This window comes from Coturnix japonica, chromosome 3, assembly GCF_054131305.1.
Source record: "Coturnix japonica strain WE chromosome 3, WE-NBRP24, whole genome shotgun sequence".
Taxonomy (NCBI): domain Eukaryota; kingdom Metazoa; phylum Chordata; class Aves; order Galliformes; family Phasianidae; genus Coturnix; species Coturnix japonica.
In genome coordinates this window covers 55,554,520-55,579,338 of record NC_140665.1, presented here as the reverse complement: position 1 = coordinate 55,579,338, position 24,819 = coordinate 55,554,520, and the positions used below count along the sequence as shown (strand labels likewise).

The window sequence follows — 24,819 nt, the reverse complement described above, 5'->3', positions numbered from 1 at the left end:
TTTCTTTTCAAAGTGCTTTTTATTCCACATTTATTATTAGTAAACCTTTTGCACTTTCTTTCATATGGCCAAAAAAAATACAAATCAAATCACAGAGAAAACTCAGAAATTTAATAGAAGTGAAGCAAGTTATGTTAGAAGAAAGTGCACAAAAATGAATACTAAGTATTCATAAGAATTCACAAAAACTTCAGTCTCACAATGACATATGTACTTCTAAAACATCACCATGATGTGCCAAATGACTGTATCACTTGTTTTCATATGTTGCATCTGTCATCATTCAGGCTAAACTTACTTGCATTGGCTATCTCATTTTGGAAGCATTATGGGGAAAAATGAAGATCAGTTCTTATCTGAACTACAGATATGAGTTTTATCTTTGCATATCTCATTGCCTTGGTTTGCTTGTAAGTAGGATAGAATAGCTGAGTTGCAAGAGGCCTTCAATGATCATTTTGTCTGTCCATTCCAGGGCTAAATATATATTATCGAGGGCAGTATTCAAATGTCTTTTTGAACACTGACCTTATGGGGCTATACTGGTATATGGGATAATAAAGTATTAGTTATAAAGGCAATGAATGCAAACACAGCCCTCTGTGATGGGGCATCATGTTACACTGCCCTGTAGGCTTACCAAGGGGCTGATTAACACTCAAAGGGCTGATTAACACTCAGAGAGTGATAGTTTGCTTATGATGCTTTTGCTGTGGTCTCAGCGGTAATGTTAAGGAGGGTATGAAAGTAAACATACACTGGTTCTGCTCTTTAGAATGATGAAGTGTTGTGTACCTCTTCACTTCTAATCTTTGTCACCAATGAACTGTTCACCTAATAACACTTAAACGTCAAAGATCCCTTTTGGTACCACTTTGAAAACCAAGCTAGTTTCATTAAATAAAATCTGCAGAGGATTACAGTTTCATGTGAACACATTGTACTCCTGATAAAGCTTGTAGTAGAAATATTGATATATAAGGGGGTAACTTTCACTTTGCTCTACTTTGTTTCTGTTTCGCATAAAGCCTGTGCCTGTTCACAATTTGGTAATAATTGTGATCCCGTCAGTGGCCGCTGTATCTGTCCCCCCAATACCATTGGAGAGATGTGTGACAAGTGTGCACCAAATCACTGGGGCCATGACATTGTCCATGGTTGCAAGGTGAGTGGATCTCTTTTCTCTGTCACTTCATTCCCATCAGATAAACATAGTAGTTTGTAGGTGGGATACAAATTTAGGTTTGTAAATCATTGTTTCTTCTTCCATTAGAAGTTTTAGTGTCATTCAGACTATAGTATGAATGTTGGCGATCAATTACTGTGTGTTACGGACTCTTTCAGGTTTGTAGCCTGGACATCGAACAACCTGTTTATATTATAGTGCTGTCATGCTGAGTTTGTATCCTGATTTTTCTAGCTACAGTTGAATTTAACACGTGTGAGGAGATTTCCATATGTATTAGTTTCAGAGTTAATTTTTTCTCCCCATAGTGTTTAGTATGATGCTACATTTTGGTATTATGAGAAAATCAGTGTAGAATAGCACGCTAATGTTTTAGCTGTTGCCGAGTAATGCTGTACAGAGACAAGTTTCCTCTGCTTTTCCTATTGTTCTGGTAGCAAGGGGGCTTGGAGTTGGACACAAGGAGCTGGGTGGGGAAAACATCAGGATGGGTGACTTAAACCAGCCAAAGGGATATTCCATACTGTAAGACATCACGAAGAAGGAAAGTTTGAAAAAGGGGGCACATTGTTCCTTGCCTGGGCTGCTGCTGCTCAGGAACTAGCTGGGCATAGGTCAATGGGTGGTGAGCAGTAGCTTGTGCATCACTTGTTTTATACATATATGTAGAGAGAGATTTATATACATGATTGTCATAACTGTTATCCCTTTCTCCTCTTCCTTAGTAAGTAGTTTTACATCAGCTCATGAGTTCTACTTTGCTTTTTCTCATTTCCTCCCCATCCCACTAGAAAGGTGGGGGAATGAGCAAACAACTGTGTGGTGCTGAGCCACCTGTCAGGTTAAACCAAAGCACCACAGTATTATACAATGCAGAAATGTGTAACTACAGTAATTGACCTTCCCTTTGCAGAACAAATTTACTTTGGCCCTACTTTTGATGTTAGTGGAAAGACATACTTGAATTTAATTTATAAGAGCTTTGACTTGTGCATAAAGAGGTAGTGGAGAAGAAACAGCTGCCTTACCCATAAAATATACTTTCTTCCTATTTCCCTAAAAGGTAAATCTTACTTTCCTCTAAATCCTTCTTATTCTGGTATTTGGTGGTTATGAAAGTCTTAGAAGGGGAGTAAGGAGGGACAAGAAGAAGAAAAATAATATAATGTCAAATAGGCCATGAAAGCTATTGATGTTGTACTCCTGAGTTGAACAGTATTTTGTTGAGGTTGAATACTAGTTATAGTGAATACTGTGCTGTGTTTAAATGTCTTCTTCTCTCTGCCTTTCTTAGTAACGATGAGGCATTTATAGTACTGCTGCAATTACTCCAGAAAAATTATTTTGTCTGATCATGGGCATACACCAATAATGTGCTTTCTTAGAAGACTATTTGGCATGTAGCTCAGGTAGCAAACCAATTATTTCTGTGTGTATGGGAAGCTCCTCTTGTGAAACCTCTACTGCACTGCTGTGGTACAGATTCCTGGCTTCTGAAGCCAGCCTATTATGAGGTTGAAGACCTCTGTTTGAGCTCTGGTGCATCTTTTCTTATTGTCTTTTATGTGGGCACATTCATATGGCAGTTCCATGGCATCAGCTAAATTAATAATGATCTTTCAGCCTATGTCTCTTTCAGTAATTTCTGCAAAGTGTGAACTACTCACATTCTGTACATTTCCTGGGCAGTTATAACTCAAAGGGTTAGAAAGTGTTGCATAAAACTATTTGCTTGCAAGACAAACAACGTTTGATTGCAGTTTAAGTTTTGATATTGCACACTGAACTACTTCAGTATATGATGAAGAATTTGTTTTCTAAGCTTTATTTTCAAATATATCTTGCAGAACAAAGTTCTTTCTGTAAGAAGGTTTTATTTCTTAAGCAGTAGTTTAGCAGTCTAACATGCAACTAGCAGTTGAGTATTTTATCTTGCATACAGTAAAAACTGCAGTTGAATGTTTCCTTCATATAATCACCTTCTTTAGAAATGGTCATTTCAGAGGAGAAAAAACATTCTGATCTATCTGATGCCATTCATACAATAAACAGTTTTTCATATAAACTGATTCCACATTTTCTTCAGCACTTTTTCAGCTTTGTGTCCTTAATTTTAGCAAGTCTATCCATGTCAGTTACTGTGGTAACCTATACTGCTGGCACCGGGTTTGCTATTGCAAGCTTAAATTCTTCATATGACATTCTTCATGTCAATGAAGAATAAATGTCCTGGACTAACTTTGTTGTACAGTCACAGTAATAGCACTGAAGGATTTTTCTGTTCTTTGGGAGACTGCAGCTTTACCAGCTACTGCTACTTGCTTCTATACTCGGTATCTAGACCCCTTGGCAGATCACCTATTTCTTTCCTTTCTTGCCTGTGGAAACTCTTTCTGTTAGCAAGTTTACTTCCCAGTACACCAGAAGATTAAATATCTTTGTCTGTTGCCACGCAAATTGTTATTATCTAAGAGTCCTGTTTGTAAAAAGAAGATAGTTACCTGCCGTACAGATCAGTTATAATCATTGTGCTAGATTCCACTGGGACTGCTGCCCCTGAGCAGCTCCAGTTTTAGCAAAGGAGTCTGAACTTGCCCCCTATTTCATTCATAGTAAGACATGTTTAGGAGTCCCATTTCCTAAATTAACTTATCTGCAGAGTATGCCAGTACCCTACTTCCTGCTGGATTTTTCATTTCACTTTTGAATTTACCATTGATAAATAACATATGTTCAAGAAGAAAACAATGTTTCTAAATGTATTCAGTGTAATTTTTTGGTCTGTTTAGTGTAATTGCTTGACATTTGTTGACTAAAGATTAATGCCTATCTTAATAATTCACATGTTGTCTTTGGACAGAGGAAGTTCATAGTGTAAGAACTCTATCAGTACTTGAAAGATGTGAGACGTTTTTCTTCCACTGGGTTGGTTGGTTGGTTTGTTCTACATGCACAACGGCAACTTTTTTCTTGTTTTTTTTTCTTTTCAGCCCTGTAACTGTAGCTTCCATGGAGCCCTAAGTTCTCAGTGTGACTTAAATACAGGCTGCTGCTTCTGCCGCCCTGAATTCTCTGGGGATAAATGCACTGAGTGCAGGTCCGGTTACTGGAATTATCCACAATGTGTTGCTTGTCAGTGTGTCCTGTCTGGGACTGATCCACGGAGCTGTGATACAGATTTGGGGACATGCTCATGTGTTAATCATACTGGCCAGTGCAGCTGCAAGGTAGGGCAAAGAAAACTGTAAGTTGATCTTGTGCTTGCTGAGAAATTTACTTCAAAATTCCTTGATATTTATGCTTGTGCAAATAATATGTGCAAACAAATCTACTCATCTGTTGCAGTGCTTTTGCTATCTATTGTAAGGGGAGTTTAACATAAAAACTGAAGTGCTCATCTATTGCTTTTACACATGCTAACACTTGTTATCCTCTTTGGTTCTCCTCTCCCTTTGTGTTTCTTCCTGGTCTTGCAGAACAAAATGTTGCTAATTTAAACATTCAGTACACTTGTTCAGACACTTGACAAACTAAAAGGAAAAACAGCTACAGCTCTGGCTCACTGTAGTGAGTTTACTAAGTGGGAATCGCCAACAGGTAAAAGCATAGAATTCTCTGCAGCAGTATCTATTTTTTTCTGAGTAGATTGTGTACAATTCGAGAGTATTAAAACTGACTTCGTGACTTCAGTAAGATTTTTGGTATCATCACCCACAGCCTTCTTACTTGGAATTCTGAGGGTAATTGCAAACTTTGGTGCATTGAAAATCAGCTAGATTTCTGGGCTTAAGGAAAGATTTTTACATACAGTTGGTAGCCAGCAAGTAGAATACACCAGGACTCATGTCTGAACAGTAGAAATGCGGTCTATGTGCTGCTTGAAAGCTGACCTTGGAAAATACAAAGTCATGAATTGCAGCAAGGAGATGGGTAAAGGTAAGAACGTGAAGTGGAACATCCTCGAGTCAGTATGATTTGGGAGGTAAAAGCTGAATAGTAATCTACTGAAATGCACAAGACATTTGTCCAACAAGACAAGGTTTTGCACTTTGGGCTGCAACAATCTGTGATATTTATAGACTGAGGGAAGAACTCCTTGAGAGCAGCCCTGCAGCGAAGGACTTGGCGGTCCTGGTGAATGAGAAGCTGAACATGAGCCAGGAGTGCACTTGCAGCCCGTAAGTCCAACTGTGTTCTGGACTGCATTAAAAAAGGGTGATCAGCAGGGAGGTGATTGTACCCCTCTGCTTGGCTCTTGTGAAGCCCTAGCTGGAGTGCTGTGTCAAGGCCTGGGGCCTTGGAAAGACACGGAAGAGGTCTTGGAATGAGTCCAAAGGAGGGCCACTAAGATAATCAAAAGGCTAGAACACCTCTCCTATGAAGAAAAGTCGAGGGAACTGGGCTTGTTTAGATTGGAATAGAGAAGGCTCTAGGGAGATCTCATTGTGGTCTCCCAGTACTTGAAGGGAGCATATGTACAGGAGGGGAAATGGGTGTTTACATGGGCGGATAGTGATAGGACAAGAGGGGATGGTTTTAAATGGAGAGAGGGTTAGGTATTAAGAAGAAGCTTTTCTCTCAGGGTGATGATGCATGGGAAATGGTTGTCCAAGGAGGCTGTGAATGCTCCATCCCTGGAGGCGTTCAAGGCCAGGTTGGATGTGGCTCTGGGCAATCTGTTCTATTGGTTGGTGATGCTGCCCATGGCAAGGGGGTTGAAACTAGATGATATTTGAGATCCTTTTAAACCCAGGCTATTCTATGATCCTTCCTCTTCTCTCAGGGTACTTGGAAATGGCAGTTTTAAATTTTGATTTAAAAATGTAGAAGATCAGGAGAAGGGCTGAAAAGAGACTTAAGGCAGATAGATGGTCTATAAATATATGCTGAGGGAGCAGGAACTGGATTCTGCTACTCTTAAGGAAGAATAAAAGCTGAGGGAAAAAGTAATAGCAGCTGACAGAAACTTCAAAGAGTAATCGTAAATATCACAGAGTCAAGTCCTTTTTGATGTTAGCAAAAGGTGTTATAGAATCAACAGATGCATATGGCAGCTTGGGAATTTTAGGTTGGATATTAGGGAAGAAACCACTAGGAAAGTTGTGAAAGAGATTATCCAGAAAGGTTGTAAAATCCTCATTCTTTGACATTTGCATGTACTGACTAGCTGCTAACCTGATCTAATATTGATTTTCTTCATGGAAGAGGTTTCTAAAAATGGCCTCAAGAGATTGCTTATGCAGTTTTGATTCATTCTTCTTTAGGGACTGTCCTGACACAGAGTAAGCAAAATTCAAGGATAAGTTCAAAATGTATAATTGCCAGGTAATTCTTTCATTAATTGGACAACATTCAGTTCATTCTGAGTTAAAGCACAGATTCAGTAGAGAAACTGTAAAATCAATTAGGTTAGAATGTACCTCTGGAGATGATTAAGGTCATCTCCTTCTTTGAATGAGACTGCTGAGATAATATTTCCAAGGATGGAGATTCCATAACCTGTGTGAGAACTGCTTGGCCACCGTGTATTTTTCTGGTGTATTTGAATAGAACCTGTCCTATTCTATTTTCTAAGTAGTAATTTATTCGATGGTAGGAACATAAGCAAACTGAATATTGACAGACACCTTTTGAGGAAAAAGCTGTTTCTTGGCCTCATGAGCAGTGCTATCTGTCTTATGTCATTCACTGAAATTGAAAAATAAAAGTGCTTTGATTTTTTTCAGACTTTTTTCATGTGCTTCAGCTCCACTGACCATCTTGGTGTCCCTTTAGTTAGGTCCACTGTACTGTCTTTCATGTAGGTCTTCCAAGCTCACAATAGAAACGGTGGAGTCTTACCACATTTTTGAATATAAATATTTCATTCCTGATTCATTTAAGACAGAAAATATGTTTCTGTGAATGCAAATTAAAAATATATATTCAGCTGATATTTAAAAACTGCAACTGATACAAACCAATACAAAGCAAGTAGAACTTTATGACAAAAAATGAAAACATAATACTGGATTAAGTCAGTGGTTAGTTTTGCATTTTTATTTTATTTTATTTTATTTTTAGTGCTTACGTTTGGTTAACATTCTTACTAACTTTTATGAAAGACTTACACATTGGTGAAGGAAGATCTTTTAAAGGGGTAATCATTGCCTTTGAAACCTGCTGTTACAGCTGGAGAAAATAGGCTTTCAGACGCTCAGGATCTTCTTTGTCAGCCCTGACTAAAAGCATCCAAATTAAAGCTAAATACAATGTAACCACATTTGCTCATAGTTGCATGTGGAAATGAGGTTAAAATGGTAAATCCCCAGGGAAAGTGTTGGTTTCCATTGTAATGTTTGGAAAGTTTATTTTCTTTTTTAGATTGTCTTCTTGGTATTACTGAGAAGAAAAGGAGAAGGAAAAAAAAGGGGGGGGGGGGAGAGAGAGCACTGCTTTCATATTGGCAATTTTTTTTTTCAATACCTTGGTCTCTGTATAAAATGGCTTTAAAAGTCTGTGAATAAATTAATGCTAATCTAGGCTATCTGGGTTTGCTTTTTATTTGGACTAATTGAAAAATGAAAATAAAAGCATTGACATTATAACAGTGAAACATTTCAGCCTTGTTAATACAGTTCAGTGATGTGGAAAAAAGTCAGATGAAGAGGGGAAAGCTTTTCTCCACAATATTTCCACTCAAGTATGTTTCTCAGTAAGAATATTTAGTAGTGTAGCTTAAATGTTTTACCTAGTCAAAACTCCTGTTAAACAAAAACTTTGATTAGTCCTAGCAGTTTCAGAAGGATGCATTTTTTTTCTTATCAATCATTTATTTGGCCTGCTGCATCCTAAGTACCATTTGATCTTTCTGTGTATGCAACTATCCCTAAGGAGCCAGCAGATACTCAGAGTTACTTAGTGGACACAAGTGCAAATGTCACTTTTATATTAATTTATATGTTTGTCTACACACATTTTAAAAGGCTGGAAAGCTCATTGAGGCTCCTTACACTTATTCCATTATTAATATTGTTCCGTTTTCTTTTTCTTATTGTTGTCTGTAATTAAAGCTTGCATTTTTCTATTTTATTTATTTTTTTCTTTTAATGCTCTTTCTATTCCAGGTCAACGTGGAAGGTGTCCACTGTGACAGGTGCAAGTCTGGCACATTTGGCCTCTCTGCCAGAAACCCACTTGGCTGCAGCAGTTGCTATTGCTTTGGCTTGACTACACAGTGTAGTGAGGCAAGGGGTCTGATCCGTGTGTGGGTGAGTAGGGAACTGCTGAGCCATGTAATGAGATAATGTTGTTCCTTGCAGGCATATTTTAGTCAAGTACTGAAAGATAGCTAGAAAATAGCCAAATATTTAAGCAGTCATTTTCCTCTTTATAATTTGAGAAGTGGAAAGTGTAGTATCTTCCATTAGAATACCAGGATCAAAGCGTTAAAAGTGAGTAGATAAATAACTAGTGATATGATAATAGATATCAAGTTCATGTAAAGCTGTTAAAACCTAGGAACAGGCTATTTAGTCACATATGGGGAAATGAGGCATTTCAGTGCACTGTAACATAATCCCTGGTATATGATACACAGTTTATCCACAGGTATTCAAGGGTCATAGATACTTGTCCAATGTAGATTTGCTATGGTCCTGTTATCTGTTTATTTCCATTACTTTTTCTAAAATTATTATATTTAAAAGTGCTTAGGGAAGATGCTGCCATATTTAAATCTGAGAATGGAAATCCCTTAGAGAAAAAAAAAGTGGATCTTTTTTTTCTTTCATGTGGAAAAGGATTCTGAAACCTATGTTAGAATGTATAGTAAGACAGATTGAATTTCTCCATTTATCTATATAATGAGTACAAAACACACATTGAAATCACTACTGTCTATCACATCACGAGGCAGCACAAAGCAGTAACATTGTTTAAACCTCCTGATGATCTGGTGTGTCTCAGTTAGTTTCCTCTCATATTTATACTCACATCTGAGCAAATGTGTGTACACAGCTCATCTGGTTTTTGGCTCTGTGATGTATTACAGAACTGGAATCGATTTAAACTGATTGACACTGAATTCTTCCAGCTGTTATTGGTTATTTCTGATGCTATTTCAGGTGCTTCAAATGGCATTAGACATGTTTAGACAAGCGAGTCTTGTCCTTTATGACAATAAGGCTTTTCAGAAATTCAAATGTGTTGACCCCTTTCTAGATGTCTAACATTTAGTTAAGACAGGAACTCAGGATATCTCACACGGAGCTAGCAATTGTCAGGGATGTTTCTGTTTCCAGTCAGTCCATGCTGTAAATGGAAGTAATGAAACGCTGTAAATACAGCACAGAACTTGAGTGAATTTCTTACAACCTGATCCCAAAATCTTGAACATCCTGTTAATGAAATGACTGTTATGATCTGGCATTAGTTTTCTTCCCTTTCCTAACTCTTTAGGGAACATCAGTTTTAATACTGGTCCTTTTTTGTGTTCATACATTTCCTGAGATACCTCTGTATGAATAGAATTACTAAAACAGATCCTAGAGTTTTGATTGAAATTGCCCATAGTATTGCATAGAAGTGCAAACGGTCTGATGCTGTGTTCCACAGTCAAGTGTTCATGAGAAATATGCTTCATTGTAATTTATGTTTCTCACACTTGGAACAGAGGAGGCTTATGACAAATAGTACCATGAAAATCATATTAATGTAATTAATGGGATCTCTCTTAAGAAACTCTTTCAATGAGTTCTAATACATTTTTCTTTAGTATGAGGACAGGATGGAAAATGCTTAAGGCATCATTATTAACAGTATTTCTCCTTACCTATTTTTAGTGAAATTGTTGAAGTCAAATGAAAAAAAAACTGCAAATATATGTAAAAAGTTAAACTTCAAAGACAAACACTTATTTCCTTCATAGGGAGAAGTAGATCTGATTTTCTTATTATTATTTTGAACATATATAGGTGACCTTGAGGCCGGAGCAAATGGTTCTGCCACTGGTGGATGAAAACCTTCACCAAAGCACTCTTTCAGGGATTGCATTCCAGCCTCCTGAAATAGTGGCAAATATAGAGCAGGTGATGCAGATTCTTCGGTCAGAACCTGTTTACTGGAGGCTTCCAGAGCAGTTTGAAGGACGAAAGGTAAACATTTGAATCTACCGAATACGTACACGGCTTTAATTTTATTTTTTTTTTAGTATTTGTATTTTACAGTACCTTCATTTTTCATCCTCTGTGCATGTCTTCACACAGTTGAAAGAACTTGACTCCAGAGGCATAGAAATCTACAAGTCTTTAGCACCAACACTATTTTATAACAGTTAGTGTCAATAACATGTATGATTTTTCTACTGAACAAATTTTCTTGTAAAAACTTTATTTAAGAAAAGTAAGCTTTATTAACTAAGATATTTCTTGTAACTTTTTGTTTTTCTTTGTTTTGCCAGTTCTCCAAAATGCCATGTATTTTATAGTCATGTAGGATAAAATGACTGAAATAAACCTCCTTTTGGAGGCTTATTAATATTATTATGCACCATGGTACTGATATTTATTTTGCACTTTGGGCACTCTGGTTGGAGAGAGCTTACATATTCCTTTCTCTAGATATAAACTTCTGGGAATGCAAAGACAAATAAAATGAAAGGAATAACACTTTTTTTTTTTTTTTTTTTTTTCATGTTGTTTTTAATAGCACAGTACAATAACAAATTGCTGATAGGTAATTTCAAGCACAGTCCCTATCCCTAGACAGTTCTACAAGCATATACTGCTATTTTGTACCACACGTGCACTAATAGGGTTGTGTACAGGTGCAGAATGTATCCATTATCTACATATGCCCTGAGAATTATTTTTAGACAAAAATGAGGTTTATTTTTGTACTTTATGTTTTCCTTTTTAGCTGACTGCTTACGGAGGGAAACTAAAATATGCAATCTACTTTGAAGCACGAGAAGAAACAGGTTTTACTACTTACTACCCCCAAGTGATCATCAGAGGTGGCCCTCCCACCCATACAAGAATTATTGTCCGTCATATGGCTGCCCCTCTGATTGGACAGCTGACAAGGCATGAGATAGAACTGACAGAGGTAATGTTCCCATCTGCTCTTTCACCATATCATAAACGCTGATTTTTATTTTTTTTTAATATTCCTAATAATCTATTTTGTGGGTTTTTTTTTTAATTACTGTTTTTCAGCATGAATGGGAATATTATGGTGATGGCCAAAGAGTGAGAAACGTTGTGCACTGGGAATATCAGGATGACTCAACAGTCAACAAGACTACATCTCAGGCAGATTTTACATGGAAATATTATGCAGATGATTCAAGGCCAAGTAGAGTTGTATCCCGGGAAGACTTCCTGAATGTGCTGTATGATGTTCATTACATTCTTATTAAGGCTACTCATGGCAACATCATGAGGCAGAGCAGGTAACTGTTTCACATGGTAGTCTGAAATAGTGTAGTAGTCAGAGATAAAAAGATAGAACTTCCTAATAGAATTTTTATTCAAAACATAAACAGTTACTGAGAAAAAAAGGGAGGATTTAGTGTTCAGCACAACAAAAGACTGAAGAAAGTGAAATTTTATTTGATAGAAAATGTAAATCATAATACGTAAACAAAATCTTTATTTTCTGGACCCTTTATCAGAAAACACATGTAAGTGCACACGTCTTGAAACAATCCAGAAGTATTTTTGAATAAATATCTTATTTTTGGAAATATGATGTTGCAAGAGAAAATTATTTCATTTATGTTTAATTACAAGTTGAAACTACCTTAAATAGGAAACAAAGAACAGAGTGTTCCTTTAACAAAAATGGAACTTACTCCATTATATGAGGGTAAATTCAATATTTTCTTTTTTGTTTATTCATCAATAAATGTGATGGATAAAGAGAATGCCTACTAAATTTAAAGTGGGCAGGAAATTAGAAAGCAACATAAATCAGACAACAAAATAATAGTCATCGTACCAAAATCTGGCTGCAATCTAAAGGACAAGTATAAGATTTTATGCTTTGAAAGAAGTAGTCAATTAAACAAAATAGATAAACAAGGAACAACTTCTTAGTTACCTATTCTTCAAAAAGTAATCTTTTGTTTACAACATACCGCCAGATGAATGTGATTCAGTAATGATAGTCTTGTTAGAAATGTAAATATTCTACCTGAAATATAAACAGGAACATTCAGCAAAGTATAAAGAATTAAAACCAACACCAGTAAAGTCAAAGCATCCAGTCTGGGAAGCTCTGATTCAAGAAATAATGTCTAAAGCATTCTGAGTTTGAACAACATCAGAGGTCAGAAAACATGGTCTGTGAGGGAGGATGTAAAGAACCAACTTTATGTAGAAGTTAGAAATTTTCTTAAGGTGCATCAAATGTTGCCACAAAGAGGAAGAAAAGAATTAATACCCTGTTTAAAAAAAAAAAAAAAAAAGAATTTGGTCTTCATAGTGAAAGATTTGCATATTTGCATTGGACATATGAAACAATTTCCTGGGAGTAAAGAAGTTCTGAAATAGATTGCATAGAATATTCTTGAACTTTTTTTTTATAAGGAAATGGTTATAACCTTTGTGAGCAAAAATTTAATTCAAATTTAATTTGAAATTCAACTTAGTATCAGAAGTTGAGAAAAGAAAAATAGCTTCGTCCTAGTATTGGCAGTATATTAGTTATATCGCATAGCAGCAATGCTAATGTTTAAGGCTTGGTTGTTTTCTTGGTGTTGTGTTTTTTGTTGTTATTGTTTTACTTTTGCTTCAAAGCTGCAGCATTACTGGTGATTTAGAGATTTCTGCTCAGAATCCAAAGCCATACATTTTTTCTCCTGTAGTGTTCATTTTGTTACCCTCGCTTTCATATTCAGTACTGTCAGTTGAAACATTTCTTTCACTAGATCTTGCTTTTCAGGCAGCCAGACTGTGATAATAAATGAGTTTCAATTGGAAATATGTTTTCAATTTGACTGTGAATTACTTCAATATCCCTGACACTGATCAGATAGCAGTTGTTAGTCTGCTTCCTATTAGCCATGTTCCGAAAGCCAGCCAAGCTTGAAAGTCCCTAAGAAACATTTTCACACAAACAACATGTAACTTTGTGAACAATGTTATTATGTAAATTCAACTTTTTGACTGTAAATAGTTTTTTGCAGCACACCAACCATTGCCTCAACCTTGAAAATGATGGGGAGGCAGATTTTATTTAGTTTTTCCATTTAATGTACAGAGATTTCAACAAAGGTCTGTACTGACACATCAGATCTAAATATTTTTGCCCTCTTCAGTCCTCTTTTTTGATCTGGCTTTATTTATTTGTTCTTTCAATTTCTTTGCTTCACTGAACCCACTTCTTCAAGTAGTAAGAAGAGAGCACAGGGTTAAAGTTATTAGATGATTTGGGGATTTTGTATTCACACAAGGTATAAAAAGGTATATCTCTGTTCAACTAAACTCAATCACAAAAAGCTTGTTTATTTCAACAGTGAGCTTTTACTTTTCCCATAGTCATGTTGACATTGGTTTCTATGGGCCAAAGTGCCAAATGGTGCAACTCATTAATCACTGGGAATAAATGAGCAGACTATGAGCATGAACAAGAGATGAGTGTTTCTGTGACCTTCTCTGCATTAAGCCTAAGCACAGACACTTACTGAGTAGACTGTAGCAGTACTGCCTGTTTGTTCAGCCAATTATTCACAAACTCCTCAACATTTTCTGTTACCTGGACATTATATTGGAGGTCCTAAAACTTAACATCACTCTACCCTTCTTATTTATCAAGATGTTAAGGATTTTCAGTGGTGGAGACATTAGAGGTTCTAATAGTACTGGGTAGTTCTATCTACAAGTAGGATATCTTGTTTGTTTGCTTGCATTAGATTGTTTGCTAGATTTCAGTTATTTAGATGATCCTCCAGAGGGAAGAAAAGAAACAGAAAAAACAAAAAAAAAAAAAGTAAAGAAAAAAAAGAAAAAAAAAAAATTTATCTGGCTACAGATCTTAAAATTCCTGGGGAGAAGAAGAAACAAAAAAGAAAAAAAAAGCAAACGAAGTCTGTGCTTTAATGTCTGTTTAGCAACATGCTATAGGCTGCTTCATTTGTGGGGTATATATTTTATTGTATTTTAATAGTTGCCTCATTAAAAGCTCATTTATTGAACAATTTTATCTCTATACTTATTGTGAATTGGAACTGCATTTAATGTGTGACTTTGATTTCTTAATGAGTCCTTCTGAATGAAAAATCAGATTTAAGCTACTGTTAGTAGTTTTAGTAAAAAGAGATGAATGGGAAAAAAAAAAAAAAAAAAAGAAAAAAGAAAAGAAAAGTATTAGTAATAGCAAAAATCTGCTCTTTTATTGCCTGTAAGCCAGGAAGCCTACAGAAAGCCAAGGAAGGCAATATTCTGCCATACAAGGTGAACTAACTCGTTTGGAATTAGTGCTTCTCTCCTCTTATTAAAGATGCTTGCTCCCTTTTTCTTTCAGGATTTCTGAGATCTCAATGGAAGTTGCTGAAGGTGGCGTTGTTTCTGGAATGACTCCTCAGGCTAACTTGATTGAGCAATGTGACTGCCCACTGGGTTATTCTGGTTTGTCATGCGAGGTACGTTACTAATTTTACTTCCTTTTGTATTTCTGCCTTCTGTGTTCCAAGTCTTAGTAAGATGTGACTAGCAATTATTGTGTGGATTCCCTTAACTGAGATAGGTACTCTCAATATCTATCTTACATGGAATTTTAGCCCTGCTTTTTTGTTTGTTTTGTTTGTTTTTTTCCTATTAAGTAAATATGAATTGCAATGAATTGTGTGATTGAGGCTGAGATATTTTGGACAAATAAGAGCTTAATACTATTGTACTTTTGTACATGTACTAGGTTGTTGTATTTTGATAAGGATATGCAATACATCTATAATACCATATCTGCCTAGAGGCAGATCTATAGGCATCATTTTATCAAGGCCATGACTCACAGCATCTGTGGAGAAGCATCTGTGTCCATTTATTAAAAAATTCTATAAATTCTTGATACTTAAAAGTAAACTACAAATTAAAATTTGTAATAGTGAATAATAAGGGTTACTTAATCCTTGCTTAATCCATTTTAGTGAAAATTGAATGGGATTTTTGCAAATAAGCCATAAAAACAAACTTGGAAAGAAACAAAGTATATTAAAACTGTAGTACTCAAAATATAGCCATGCAGAATCTTGAAATTCTATTTTGTAAAGGTTTTCTGGATTTTTCAGTTTGCCTTATAGATTCCACAGGAAGAGTTTAATATGTAGACCTGTGACTGCAGAATAATAATTAACATTTTGTCTCTCTGCTTCTGATGATGAGACTTGCACTTTGTCTGTGCAACGCAATGTGTTTTCATTATTCAGCAGCACTGGCAGTTCCAAAAACTTTTGTTTCAATTGCAAGGTAGAGGTAGCAGGTAATATCTCCTCAAGTATTCTGCAAATCCCCCAGATATCCTGAATAAGTGGAATCTTGTAAAGGGTTTCCCAAAGTCATCAGTCTGAGAAAAATTGGAGTAAGTAAATAAAGGGGTTGTACATCACTGTTTCATGGAGCAAATGAGGTAGCGGGTACAGTGGGTTCATATGAAATGTGTGAAAGGAAACAAAAGAAGGCAATTTCTTTACGTGCTTTTCGGGTAAGAGCATACACCTGAATGTATTTAAATGCACACACACAAGAAAGTAGTACTTCAGCATTTGCTCCAAAGTACAGTTGAGTTGATTTGTTCTTTTGTTGTTGATTCTGGTGTTGGTTTTTAGGTTTTATGGGCTTATGTTTTTGTTTTTTTCAAACTACTGAAATAGACTACATTTTCCCAGAAAAATATACGATAATGTAATTACAACTTTATTTTAATTCACACCAGGGGCTAGAATAAATATCTCAGTTGCAACCTTCATATGTTGTGCCTAATTGTGCAATCTTCATACACTCATAATGTAGTTTATTTTTAGTGGTCACAGTGAAGATTATGGTGTGTTTTCAAAAGGTTTATTTAATTTCAACAGGAGAAAAAAGAAGTATCTGTTAATGAGGCATTTTTTAAACCAATAGAGTGTATGTATCTATTTCATGATTTATCCTACAATTCCATTGTGAGGACTGAGTGCAGAACATTTTTTACTACGAAGAATATTTATTTCCTATTTATTTCTTAATTCAGAAGCAGGCTGAAAAAACAATGTTAAGAGTTTTCCTCATGGCTACTTCTAAAAACAACTTCCAAGCTAATGATGAAAAATATAGTTTACTACTTCATCTTTTGTAAATGTTCCATTTTATCTCAGAAGTACTTAAATCAAAATAGATGACAAAAATATCATCTATTACTTATCAGAAAAAATGTACAGCTAAAGGTTAGTTGTTTGTTTGGGTTTTTTTTGAGGATGAACCATATATTTTTATCTAAAATCACTAAATGTCACTGAACACAAGTACCTGTACTACGTTAAATATGGACTTCTTTGGGGATGGAAAGAGAGGAAAAAAATAGGAAATTATAGTAAGAAACAAAATTACTTTCAAATGAGATTATTTATCTAAATTGGAATTCCTCGCAAACCATGAAAAAGCAGATAGACTCTTTCTATGCTTCAGGGATCTTAATGTAGTCTAAGTCAAAATAAAGGAGGAAAGCAGAAATGAGTTAACTTCCTTTTTATGTGATTTAAAAGAAAATAATTGTGTTTATGCATTTTCCATAACTTACTCCTGGTAGTTTTGGCAATGATTATAAAACTGTCAAGAGCTGTATGAATAGAACAGTACATGTCAGGCAGTACTTGACTGGATAATCCAGATTTTGATGATAAAAAATTACTTATTCCAAATTCCCTTTTCTTTATTTTGCATTCACTGTATTGCTGTGTGGAAAGGTAAACTGCTCACACTCTTTCCAAAAAGCACAAACTGAGGGCAGCAGTAGGAAACAACCACATCAATCTATCTTCATAGGCGCCTTGATCCACTGGGTTATGGAGCTTATACATGAGATGAGGGACTTACCCTAATGGCCTAAAATATCAAAATGGTCCTGTTTCTATTTTTATGCTTTCCAGCACTTTAATACGTTTCCGTAATAAGCCTGAAATAAAGATCAAGTGCTGGATTTTGCATGTCAGCATCACTAACAATATTTGAGTTGCTCTTAAAATTTTATTGCCAAAGTTGGGTAGGATAGACTCTGACAGATAAATAAGATTTGAGGCTAATAGTCTCAAGACATAGAAAACCTTTTGATATTTTGAATTCTCTACTTTTTATGTACTTCACCTTATACAGCTATAAATAATGCAGCCATGCAGCCATTTTTTTTGGTTGTCATCTGGTTTTTGCTTTTTTTCCATCAGGCAGTATGTAGGCAGATATTAGCTTGTCAAACCTGAAAAACTCACCAAGGGTGAAGGAAATGGAATCATCATGCTTTCTCTCCAAAGTCCATGCAAAATTTTTTGTTGAAAACAAACCTTATTCTTAAGAAATGAAAGGAAGTTTGCTTGATGCACAGTGAGAGCAGTGAGGTGTTCAGCATTTGAATGAAAGGCCTCTCAAGCTGTAATATGAAAAGTCTGGTGCCAGTGGAGTGCTCCAGGGAGTTTTCAGCACTGTTTCCAATTAGGGCTGGCTCTTGTTATCTGCAAAGTGCTCTATATTGTTTGTAACACAGGTGGAAACCTGTCAGGTTCTTTTCACAACTTGTAAAAACCGGTGATTGGGAAGATAAGCCTGCAATGCTCCCTATACTCAGTTCACTCTGTAATGATCTGTTTTCCTGTGCATCTTTTTCTTTTTTTACTGCAGTCGTGCTCTCCAGGATTTTACAGACTACACGCCTCACATGGAGGAAGGATACCTAGTCAGTCCCTAGGTACCTGTGTTATGTGTCAATGTCATGGGCACAGTACTATGTGTGACCCTGAAACATCAGTTTGTCAGGTACAACATTTCTGAACTTAATGTAGTTTAATAAAATTAATGTTGTGTAAATGAATCAAATTAAAATAGAGGATGATAGCTGAATCTAGTTTATTTAAACTGCGGTCAGTTTACTGGATAGAGTGAACTGTCCATCTGTAAAGTTTTCTTTTTGTCTACATTTAGATTATGGAGTACTTTCTTGCTTTTGAATTGCTATTTATGTGAAACCCTAACTGTCTGCAGATTAATAATCTCCAAAGGTGCCCGTGTCTTGCAATAAGCGAAATGTTGTTCTTAAATGTAATAATAGACATGACCTGATGCAGTAAAACAGAATTTTAATTGTTTTCCTTCCTTCAGTAACTAGAACATAAAGGGATGTATGGGTTAAAAGATTCCTTGTGATACGTTTGGCCAGCTACAGATCTCCATTCATTCACTGTGTAAGGCCATATGTAACACAGCACATATTTGATAGATGTTCAAAGCAAGCAGTTCCACTGTGAATCATATCATGGAGAAAAACTTTGAATCTCAATTCATTTAAATCCCTAAGATTGGGAACAAAATATTGTCTGCTCTTTTTTTTTTTTTTTTTAATGTAATTATCAAATACTTCTTTCATTCTGGCTCATTTCTCTGCAGAATTGTCAGCACAATACTGCTGGTCAGCACTGTGAGATATGTGCTTTGGGATTTTATGGCATTGTACAAGGATCTCCAGAGGACTGCCAGCCTTGTGCTTGTCCCCTATCCATTTCCAGTAACAAGTAAGCAAGCAAATGCATGACAAAGAATTGCCATTCCGGCAAGAAATAATTTTATTTGGGGCTCACTGAGTCCTCTTTCAAATGGCTTCAGGAGGACTGGATTGTAGAGGGTTGTACTAAAACTTGCTGCTAATTGATCTTTCCTTAAATGTTAGAAATTGCTCCCTTGTTAATTTTTGATTAATAAAATAATAAGTGGTAGAAAATGCAATATTCAACAGATAATGAATGTGTGTTATAGAGATATTCTCAGTTAGATCAGAACTCAAGTACAATATAGCCACAAGGGAGCTATAATAGTCTTATGCTCATATTTTATGTTGGTATAAATGTATTACAGTGCTTTTCTTGCTCACTATGGAATGTATTGATTCCTTATTTAATGTTATGTGAGTTTTAGACAATTTTTGAAAGATAGAATAATTTAAAAGCAATACAGTTATTGCAGTATAAATTTTATTGGTCGATTTATGCTAATGAGCTTGGCTATGATGTCTCTGCATGTGTTCCTAATAGATGGTGCTTTAGCACTTGAGATTTGTTTGCTGTTTTGCTGAAAAGCTCTTAGTGCTATTTGGAATCATATCATAGTGCTGCTCTGGAAAGGTTTGTGTTTCATGATTGTTCCATTGAAAGGTTGGAGGTCCTCTTTAAAATCATATTTTCTGTGTTTTGTTTGACCTTTAGGATATTTTAGGGAGTATTTCAGCCAGTGTATCTGTGAAGGTGGTTGTTTTTTTTTTCCATCTGTCTTCATTTTATCATATTTAAGTGGTTTGAGGGTTTCTCTCTTTCTTTCTTTTGTTTTTTTTTTCTTTTTTCTTTTGTTTTTTTTTAAACAGGGCATATGTTTTGCAAACATCCATTGCTAAACACATCGTGATCTTTTATCCAAAGCAAGTACTTTTTATGAAAACTTGCAAAAACAGAAAAAAAAGCAACCAATAGAATTAGGGAGAAAGGGATTAAGGGAAGTGCCCCTCAACTTAGAAAATTAGAGCATAGTCCTGACTACAGGTTTTTCTTGTTTTTTGTTGTTGCTGTCTCCTTTTCCACAAGCATGTTTTCTGTTACAACCTGATTATTTGTTGTATTTACTGATGTCAGCAAAAGGCATTCAAGTCACAGAGAGTAAGATTAACTTGTGTGCCTTGGGTGAACATGCAAACTACTGAGCTGCCTCAGGATGAGAGAAGGGTGATAAACAAAGTACCTGTTCTTCCTGCAGCTGTACTGTCTGCATGAGTCTTGATGTTGTCAGGGTCATGCTTGTATAAAAGTGATCTTGTGGCCTTTCCTGTATAAATGCTATTGTAGGAGATATTTGAATAAAACTTATTCTGAGCTTAGTAGAAACACTACAATTCTACTATCATAATCATCCAATTTTTTTAATGGTCATCTAGAGAGGATACAGATATAAATATGTCCAGAAACAGAGATTCTTATTTTGCACTGCTTCAGTAAGATGTCTATAGACAGGAGTGTGGGGCTTACTTCTTCCGTAGCTGTAGATCAACAACTTAAGCACCTGTAAAGTCTATGAATAGCAATTGAAAAAATTGGAAAAATATACATCCCACATATGATAAAACTGGAGGAAATCACAATTGCAGAGAGTGCAGAACAGGAGGTGTTTTCAATGAGTGTCTGTCTGTCTGTATACATCCATCTTTCCACTGTTGATAGATGATTCCCAAAGTGTTAGCATAGATTACATGCCTAACTAGGTGGGATAAATCTACTCCATAGAGCTACATTATCAAGCAGAAAATTGAGGTATCACGCATCAAATTTGTATGAGTTGTGCAGTTCTGTCAAAGCTCTTAAAGATGCTATTGAGGAAAAAAAGAAACAAAAAAACAAAAACCAACAAAATAACTAAATGCAAATATTCCATGGTATTTGATTAATCATAATCTGCATTAAATGTAGATAGCTAATGAGCTGTCTTATTAGCTTATGATGTCATGGCTGATAGTACTGTTTGTAAATGTGTTGTGCAACTACTTTTATTTATGAAATTTTACAGAATTCCATTAGGGTTTTAGGTTTTAAATACTGTCTTTTACTGTTTTATAAAGCAAAGAGAATGAATTGTTTATAGGAGTATGGATCAATTGTGATGGAGGTGAAAATTTGTTGGATAATGAATGTGCAAGTAGTAGATCAATTTGTTTATATTTTTTGAAAGGGTGTAATTTTATTACTCATTCAAGCACTATTGATTTAACTCAGTATAAGCAAGTTATGGTAGAATGCTGACTGTACTGTACCAAGAAGGAACTCTAGGCTCACCACTAGCAATCTCTGCATATCTGGCTCTACTTCCTCAAATAGTTGAGTGACTTTCACAGTATTAATATTCAGTTGTGTTCCTTTTCACCTCTCAGCACTGTTTTTCTGTTGTTATAACTGTACAGGTACTTAATATGCTAACATTCACACAACACCCTACTTTACACAGTTCCCATAGGTATCCACTGATGTCACTAGTTCATCATATATATTATTCATGTATATCATGACAATAAAAATAATTTGCTGTCATCTTTGATATGACCATTCCTTGATCATGAAGATGATAGGTTTTAGGTTATTTAGTCTATGGGCAGCCTTTTGTCTTCTTTATATTCAAACTAGTATTAAATAAGATTGTAAGGATTGGATATCTGGTAGCTCAGTTTCTTAATTTCATCTTGCACATCCTTCTCTTAAGTTTGCATTCTTGATCACTGGGAGTGACAGCACCATTCAGTTTTGCAGTCCTACAACATGGGTGTTGCTTACTCGCTTGCCTCCTTGGATCCTACTCTTGTTGATTCTGCCCTTCTAGCATTTGTCTAAATTTTGCCAGGAGCTTGAAGAATTCTTAATAAAAAGAAGGAATGTCTCACAGGTAGCAGATAAGAAAGTGTTGTCATTTGCATTGAAACATAAAGCTTACCACTGACCTTTCTACAACACAAGTTATATGATGCAATAGAGCACAAACAGTTATTTTTTCATTTGCTTTTACTTCAGTTTTAGCCCTTCTTGTGTTCTGGAAGGACCTAGTGATTATCGGTGTACTGCATGCCCACCTGGATATGAAGGCCAGTATTGTGAAAGGTAGGATGAATGAATGAAAAAAGAGGCAAGTAACATATGAGTGAGGGAAAGCAACATCCTTCAGTGCTGAGTGTATGTTTATTGATGTTTAAATGCATACTTTCAAATAAGTTATTTGCTTTTTACACGTTGTTCAAATTCAGCTGCAATAGACCATACCTACATACTGTGAATTGTGTTACTTATACCACTTATATTGTCTTAGTCTTTGTTTCTTTCCCCTCGGCCACAGAAGTAAATATATATATACATACACCACATTTATCTAAAATTACATGCAATGCTTAATAGTGTGATTTAGTGTCATTCTTATCCTTTATTCAAGTGCTTGTATTGTCCCCATGACACCAATTTCAAAAAACATTTATATGTAAATATATTGATGACAAAACTGCAAACTAGTAACCCAGAAGATAGCCATTGTCTCATCCATAGCAACACTATGGGATTAAGATGATCTCACATAACTATAGAATCAATAAGATTGGAAAAGACCTTTAAGATCATCTAGTCCAACTGTCCACTTGCCACCAATATTGCCCAACAAACCTTGTTCTTAAGTACTACATCTACCCTTTCCTTATCACCTTCAGGAACACTGACTTAGTCACTTCCCTGGGCAGCCTGTTCCCATGCTTCATCACTCTTTCTAAGGAGAAATTTTTCCTAATATCCAATTTGAACATCCCCTGGGAGCAATTAGAGGCTGTTCTCTCATACTGTCACTAGTTCTGCAAGAGAAGAGGATGACGCCAACCATGTCACAACCTCCTTTCAGATGTAGAGAGCCCTAAGGTCTCTTCTGAGCCTCCTCTTCTTCAGACTGTACAATGCCAGTTTCCTCAGCCTCTCCTCACAATGCTTGTTTTCCAGAACCCTCATAGACTTCACTGCCCTTCTCTGTACGTGTTCTAGAACTTCACTTCTAATGCAAAATACAAAAGGCTAATGGAAGAAAAAAAAGTCTTTAAATCAAACAGCTAATGTAGGAACTTCTGTGTCATGATGTCACAGAAATCTAACTGAAATAATTTCTGCATATTCTTCCAGTCTAGTCTGTTCTGTGTCCTGGTTATGAGATTATGCCCATCATCATTGCATTGGACAATCTGCAATATTTCCTCCTGTAAAGGCATGCTGAGTAATACATCACCACAATTTTTTTTAATGGTTTGTGATTTGTTATTCATGTGCACTTTGCTTCTTTGTTGACCAAATTTGTTTTTTATTTGCAATGTCTAGATGTTCTCCTGGCTACACAGGGAATCCACAAACCCCAGGAGGATCCTGCCAGGAATGTGAGTGTGATCAATATGGTTCTATGCCTGTCCCATGTGACCCTGCCACTGGAGTGTGTACTTGCAAGCCTGGATTCACAGGGTGGAAGTGTGCTGGCTGTGAACATCGATATGCACGTGATGGCATGAAATGCATTTGTACGTATACTAACAAATTTTGGAGAATACATGACTGTTTTCCATATTTCAGAAATTCAGTCCTGCTATTGCAGCTGTCATTTGTGTGGCTTCCTTTGAAAATGCTTGTCATGTTTCTTACTAGTTTAGCATTCTGTTCTATTTTTTTCCACAAGCCTTGAAATGTTAGGAAAACTTGCAGTAATTCTTAAAATGCTCACTGAAAATTGTCAGCAAAGCTTGGGAATTTTTTTTTTTTTTTCTGGGCTTTTAAAGTCTGTAGGTTTGCTAAGGGTTGGCACTGGTGTTGTGAAAGATAAAATATTTGCTCTTCATGAATTTTTTAGTGTTGTCCTAAATGTTTAACCAGCAGTTGCAGTGCTTTGTGACACAAGTCACACAGGAAAACAGGAAAGTTTTTATCAAGGTTTATCTTGGTCGTGTTGATTCAAAAACTATTTATATTTTTACTAGATGTACGGAATGGCATTATGAGATATCCAGGAACAAATAATATATTTTACTAAAAAGAAAATTATAGCTGATTCAACCTAAGGCGTCAGGTTACATCTTACAGTATTGATATCTTTTCCCTACCTTCAGTTTTATTATTTTCTGATTGGTTTGTCTTTTATTATTCTTGGGATTTTTTTTTCCCCATTATATTAAGTAATGTTAGTTTCGAGAACACATTTTTTCCTGTTATATTGTATACTTATGTCCAATCAAATAATAATCATAATAATAATATTAAGAATCAGAGAGCAAAATTTTTCCTGAACACATAATAAATCCTGAACGAAACATAAGGCATTTTCTTTTCCACTCCTCCATCTTCATCCACCCTGAGTAGAAACTAATCTGCAGTATCCTTTCTTTTTTCTTTTCCGCTCAAGGCTAACATTTTCCATTTTAAAATAGAATATAGATATATATCTTGTGAGCTCACATTATGCTATATTTAATATATGCCTCTTTAATATATATTGGCATTAACTAGTTTTAATGTTTTTACCTTAAATTTTATCCACAAAAGGATTTAAAATAAAGTTTATTCCATTTTGTAGGGCTTTTGGCCTGTGAGGGGTACATGAAACATCAGGGCAAATAGATATCATACATGCAGTTTCTTTTTCATAGAATGTGGCCAGTCTGTATCGAAATACTCAGAGGTCTGAGAAGTCTACAGCTCTGTAACATTAATATCAACTAGTACAGTCCCAGCAAACTGTAAGCAATTTAAAAACAAATTGGAAAGATAGAGCAACACAGGAAATGCTAAAAATGAATGAAGACATCGCATCAGTCAAAAATGAAGTGTGGTTTTTCTGAGTGGATAAGCAGGAAGCTATTAGTTAAATAAGGCTATACAT

At 35.6% G+C, this 24,819-nt stretch overlaps 1 protein-coding gene across 6 annotated transcripts in view; it reads left to right on the top strand.

The window, feature by feature from the left end:
• The window catches only part of LAMA2 (laminin subunit alpha 2), a 302,596-nt gene that overhangs the window by 194,727 nt on the left and 83,050 nt on the right, over nt 1–24,819 (top strand). For 5 of the 6 annotated variants that reach the window (XM_085541686.1, XM_085541683.1, XM_085541684.1 and 2 more), the window contains 11 exons: nt 1,029–1,165; nt 4,177–4,413; nt 8,293–8,436; nt 10,141–10,320; nt 11,084–11,272; nt 11,383–11,618; nt 14,693–14,810; nt 18,034–18,168; nt 18,796–18,920; nt 21,945–22,031; nt 23,274–23,467. In XM_085541686.1, the coding sequence (XP_085397812.1) occupies nt 1,029–1,165; nt 4,177–4,413; nt 8,293–8,436; nt 10,141–10,320; nt 11,084–11,272; nt 11,383–11,618; nt 14,693–14,810; nt 18,034–18,168; nt 18,796–18,920; nt 21,945–22,031; nt 23,274–23,467 (1,782 nt within the window). The remainder of the gene's footprint in view (nt 1–1,028; nt 1,166–4,176; nt 4,414–8,292; nt 8,437–10,140; nt 10,321–11,083; nt 11,273–11,382; nt 11,619–14,692; nt 14,811–18,033; nt 18,169–18,795; nt 18,921–21,944; nt 22,032–23,273; nt 23,468–24,819) is intronic. The other variant, XM_085541682.1, reaches the window with a different exon arrangement.